Raw genomic sequence first — 6115 nt, 5'->3', positions numbered from 1 at the left:
TTTATTTAAAATTTTCTAAAATAATCTAATTTCAATATAGTCCAGCACATATTACGTTCGCTGGGGCCTTTATGGATATACTCCTGTGAAACACTTGTTCCATGTTTGAACAAATTAGGAAAACTCTTAGGTTTGTCTTGATTTCAGTAAATTTGTCTGCAAGCTAGCTAACCTTTATCTGTCCTTAAAAATAATAATAATAATAAATTAACTTATTTCCTCTCTTTTGTTTTGCAGCTAAAGACCACTTAAAGCTCGACGTTTGCATTGTGCTCTTACTGGTCAAAGCTAGTGTCAATAAACGTGCATTCACAGAATAGAAAAAGGTAATCAAACTTTCTCGTTCGATCTTGTGATCAAGCCTCATTGTTTTGCTTATAGCTTACTGAGATCAACTTTATTAATTGCAGATAAATAGCATGGAACTTTTGTCAGGTGTTGCATCAAGGCTTGGAGAGTTGTTGGTGGATGCAACCATAAACCAAGCTCGTTATCTGCTCTGTTTCAACAGTGTTATTAAAGAACTTGAGGATGAAGAAACTAATTTGAAGGAGGCAAAAGATGGCATCAATGAAAAAGTAGAACAAAAGCGACAAATCCACCGAGCCATTGTAATCGAGAAAGATGTCGAGACATGGCTTGAGGATGTAGACAAAGAAATGGCCGACGTTCGAAATTTGAAAGAAAAGATAGATGAAAAGAAGAGTTGTCTTAATGGATGGTGTCCTAATTGGGGTTGGCGATACTGGCTGGGTAGAAAAGTATCAAAGAAGAGTAGCAAGTTGTCCGAACTACAAAAGAAATGCGGCAAATTCAGCACAGTTGCCCGTCCTAAACCTCTACCACCAGACGAAGAATTGCCTATACCGAAATTTTTTTCTTCTTTCAAGACTACAGAATCGGCTTGTAATCAGATCACTGAAGCACTGAAAAAAGAGAGCACAAAGATGGTGGGATTGCACGGTCTCGGCGGTGTAGGAAAGACGACCTTGGCAAAATCTCTGGGCAATCAACTTCGGCAACAAAAGATTTTTGATAAGGTGGGGATAGCCACTGTGTCTCAGGATCCAGATATAATAAAGGTTCAAGGTGAGCTAGCAAAGTCGTTAGGCTGGGCACTAAATGAGAAAGATGAAAAAGAGAGAGCAGACCGATTGCGCTTGATGTTTTCTGAGAGTAAAAGCAGCAAAATCCTCGTAATCCTTGATGATGTTTGGAAACAACTCGACTTGGAGAAAAAATTAGGTATTCCCGTTGGTGGTAGAGATAATTGTTGCAAAATCCTTCTAACCACTCGCAAAAAGTCAGTTTGTGATTCTTTGGGTTGTGACACACAGATTCAACTTAGTACACTAACGCCAGAAGAAGGATTGGCTTTACTGCGAAAAAATGCCGGCATTGATGAAAATGACTCCACCTTGAATGATGTTTCCAAAGAAGTTGCTGGAGAATGTAACGAGCTGCCTTTAGCTATTAAAGCTGTTGGAAGTGCACTAAGAGGAAAAGGATTTAATGAATGGAACCTGGCTCTACATAACCTAAAGGCTGCAAAACTCTATGCAATAGAAGGTATTGATGAGAAGAACCTAGACGTTTACGGTTGTCTCAAATTTAGTTACGACAATTTGAATGATGACAATTCCAAGTTATGCTTCTTGTTGTGTTCGCTGTTTCCAGAAGATTATGAGATTAATTTGGAGGATTTGGTTGGATATGCAGTAGGGTTGACTTGGTATCAAGTTGAGTCAATAGAGAACACCAGAAGCCTACTGCATGGAACAATTGACGGACTCAAAGCTGCTTCACTGCTGTTAGACACTGGTAATGACAGATCTGTGAAAATGCATGACATAGTTCGTGATGTAGCCATATGGATAAGCACAGAGAAGAAGGAGAAGGAAGAGAGATTGTTTAGTATAAATGGCATCAGATTGCTGGAACGGGCGGTGGAAAAAGGCCTGGAACAGTGCAAAGGAATCTCTGTAATGGGAAATAAAGAAGAAGAGCTTCCTAGTAGTTTGGTATGCCCTAACCTTCATATTCTGCGATTGGAGAACACCGTATATAATTACGAATTGCAAATTCCAGAACATTTTTTTAAAGGGATGCCAGCATTGAAAGTTGTCACTATAATAGGTGGAGTTCTTTCACTTAAATCGCTTCAGAGACTCACCAACCTCCAGGTTCTGCAGTTGATTCGATGTAAGGTGAGTGAAGCATCTTTCCTTGGAAAGTTGAAGAGGCTTCAAATTCTTTTTCTCGAGGATTCTCCCATTGAAATTCCTGAAGAATTGTCGGATGAACTTCGTAGATTGAAACTTCTATATATTGATATCAGTTCTGTTTCTCCTATTACGATAAAAAAATTTCCTGAATTAGAAGAATTTTATGGTCCGATAAAAAATTGGGAGGTTGAAGGGATGAGTTCAAAAGAAAGTAATGCTAGGCTTGCTGAGTTGAACTCCCAAGTCGACGGATCTGTTGTATGTCTTCCAAAAGACTTTACATTCCCGAAATTGCAAAGGTACGTCATCTATAAAGTTGGAGTTTATGTTGAAAGGGAACGTGATGGTAAGGCAAGGATCTTAATGATTTGTAACTACCCTCCTGAAGCGACCTCGCTCGGTATTTTTTCGGCTTTGTATCAAGAACTGGAAATTCTTTTTTTAAATGGGATTATTGGTTGTTACAATATTGTGCCAAGCATAGATGAAAGGGGCTTAAATGAGTTGACTTGTCTTGTTGTCCGCGATTGCGAAGATTTAGAATGCATAATGGATGCCTCTAAGTCGCCGCATGGAAAGAGTCTCTCAAGATTAGCGAAGTTATCTATGTGGGGCTTACCAGAACTGAAGTGGATATGGAAGGCACTCGCCCAACATGTGATCAGTCTCCAAACTCTTACAGAATTGAATGTGCATTCGTGCAACAAGTTGACATACATCTTCACGTTGTCACAAGCCCGAAGTTTGGAGCAGCTTAAAAGTCTCTGTGTAAGCCATTGCGAGAGACTGGAATGTATTGTCGAAGCAAAGTCTGATCACAATGAAGGGGAAATAAGTGTCGAAGGTGGAAATACGATGCTCGCCCTCCCCTTGTTGAGAAGATTAACACTTCAAGAACTCCCAGAACTCGTCAGCTTCTGTTCAGAAAATTATTATTCAACTTGGCCGGCACTGGAAGAGTTAGAACTTTATTATTGTCCCAAATTGACCATCAACAGTAATGAACTTGAAGCCAATTTGCAGTATCTTGAAAAGGTATGTTTGTTTGGGTTCATGTTTTTTCTTTTCATTCAATTTTACTCAAAATGATAGTTTAGCAATAAATTTTATGATCAGCCATTAATTATTTGATCCTATGGAGATGATGGTGGTGATGGTGGATGTGGTAATGATAATAATTATTTTATCAGATTTCATTTTGGTTTAGAAAGAATTGATGCAAATACTTCTGAAGTGTGTATAATATTATTCAAATTCAATTAATTAGCTGATCAAGCCATATAAATTAATAGAATAATAATTTTTCTAAAACAATCTAATGTCACATTTATATCACTTCACATGATCTCTTTTAACTAATTTCATTTTTTTTAAATCCATTACTTTTTAATTATTTTATTAGTTTACATATGTATTATGATATTTTTGTATGGATTTTGTTTTCTGTTTTTGTTTTTTGCGGTGTTCATCACTTATCATGTGATAATCTTAGCTGCTAACAAATTTTAATTACATCAAGCTATTTATTTATTTGTCTCAGAACTTAAATACTTTACGTGTGGAAAGTTGCTCCCATTTGCGTGACACGATTCCAGCACTGTTGAAGCACGGATTAAAAAATTTGGAAGAATTGGGTATTGGCCAACTTGGAGTACAGGTGGTATTTCAAGTGGAAGCTATTATCGCTGAGGGACAAGAAAACAAACTATTCCCAAGTTTGAAGACATTGCAATTGGAAGATCTTCCAGAACTGCAAGTATTATTATATCATGAAGGTCCCACTCATAATTTTAGCCTGCAAAGTCTTACCTTTTTAAGAGTGTACGGGTGCACTATGCTGAGACGTCTCTTCTCATCAACACTTGCTAGAAATCTGTTGCAATTGAAGGAGTTATACATTCGCAATTGCTGGGAATTAGAGCAAATCATTGATGAGGATGAGGATCATCTCCAACCTGTATGTTTCCCAAAACTCACAAGAATCAGTGTCGTTCAGTGCCGCAAACTAAAGCATCTATTTCATATCAGCGTAGCTCAAAGTCTTCAAAAACTGAATAACATATGGATAGAAGGAAATGATGAATTAGAAGAAGTATTCTGGCATAAAGATGGAGCAGACGTCACGGATTACAATGAAATTGTTATGAATGAACTTTGGAGTTTGGAACTGAGAGATTTACCAAACCTCACCAACATTTGGCCTGCGGGTTATCAGATCTCATTTCCATCTGCATCCTATAGAGTTGTTGTTCGTAATTGTCCCAAGCTTCGTGGAAATTCATAAGGAGAAGATGATTCCGAGAATTCAGGAGCAGAGGTAATTCTTGAGAACTTTAAATTAATTGACTCTATACATAGTTGGTTCATGTTTTCGTTTGTGATAGCTAATTGATCTATCCTAAAATCAAAATTTCTCTTTCAATATATATATGTGTTTTATTATAATTTTCTCTGTTTGTTTTTTTTTTATCATTTTATTCATCATTCATTATACAGCAAACTGCAGACGAGGCAGATGCCAGCCAAGAGAGGAAAACGCCAATGAAGAAAAAGATGGCAGCGAGCATAAATGATTTTTAAAAAATTCCAAAAATCCAAAAAACAAAACACACATTTCAGCGTGTTCAGTTCGCACAATTTGGATGCGCAGGCCGTTCTCCATATTAAACGATAATATTGATGATTTTGTGGTTCCTTTTGGTAGCTTTATGATTTTTTTTTCATATATATTCTTTAATATTCAGTGCGTGCTCAAATTGTGAAGAATAAAGTTTCAAGGCTTTGTTGTATGCATCTCAAGATTTATTCAACTTACAAAATTTACCTATTCCGTTTGTGATCATTGTTTCTTCAATTGTTGAAATTTTGACAAAATTGATGGCTAAATTGATGGCCTTTTCGATGGGCATTAATTGTGCCAATTTAGTAGTAGCACGCATTTTGTATTGAGGAACTTCAAAATGTTCTAACTTTCTAAACCGCGAAGAAAGTGCGTAATGTCGTGACAGCAATAATTTTTATTTTTTGATTCTGCGAAAGTGAGATTTTATAAACTCATAAAAAGTGAGATTTTTGTTAGTCACCCGTTCTCCCTGGCTTGTGGAATGTGCATTTGAAAGAGTATTTTGTAAAATGATTTTACTCAATTATGTTTTTATAAAGATATTTAATTTCCTTTATTTTTCTTAAAGCATTTCAATTATTTTTCTTTTGTTAAAAAATTTTTTTAGTTGCTTCATTAAAGTTTAAATTATTGCCAATCCACCCTTAAATTGTTCTATTATTAAAATTACTATAATACTTTAAAGTTGTATCATTCATACACCTTAATTTTACAATTTATATCATTCGTCCATTATATCGTTTGCTTCCCCTAAAAAATTAACAGAATTATAATAAATTGACCATTTTACGTTTGAAACTCAATTTAACGTAAAAAGACAATGGAAAATTATTAACCATATACCCTAAGTTTTCCCTAAATAGTTTGAAAATATAAATTTATTTGATTTTCTATTTTAAGTTTGTAACTTATATCAACCAATGTAAAAAGACATGGGAAAATTATTAACCATATATCCTAAATTTGCCCTAAATAGTTTGAAATTTTGAATTTATTTGATTTTCTATTTTAAGTTTGTAACTTATATTAACCGTCCACCAAAATGTTAACATTGTTAGAATAATTTATAGACTTTAAATAAAATGTTATTTTACCCTTGAATTTAAGGGCATTTTTGACTTTGCACCACAACCAATATAATAAATTTAGCTTTTTAATTATGAAATCTAATTAAACTATTAAATTGATTGGGCATTTATGAATTAGGGTTTAGGGTAATTTGTTGATTTAGTTTATTAATGTAAATTTATGATGATAAATTGAGAAA

At 35.0% G+C, this 6115-nt stretch overlaps 1 protein-coding gene across 1 annotated transcript; it reads left to right on the top strand.

Moving 5' to 3' along the window:
• Window positions 1-416: 416 nt before the first annotated feature.
• LOC112096297 (disease resistance protein At4g27190-like) lies at window positions 417-4899 on the top strand. Its single transcript, XM_024179728.1, is given in 4 exon segments — window positions 417-3260; window positions 3766-4542; window positions 4722-4799; window positions 4801-4899. Coding segments are annotated over 4 exon segments (3795 nt in total). The 5' UTR covers window positions 417-419.
• Window positions 4900-6115: the final 1216 nt, after the last annotated feature.

Source organism: Citrus clementina, unplaced genomic scaffold (genome assembly GCF_000493195.1).
Source record: "Citrus clementina cultivar Clemenules unplaced genomic scaffold, Citrus_clementina_v1.0 scaffold_8, whole genome shotgun sequence".
Classification (NCBI taxonomy): domain Eukaryota; kingdom Viridiplantae; phylum Streptophyta; class Magnoliopsida; order Sapindales; family Rutaceae; genus Citrus; species Citrus x clementina.
Note: the sequence above shows the minus strand (reverse complement) of the source record. Positions and strands in the feature narration are given on the sequence as shown.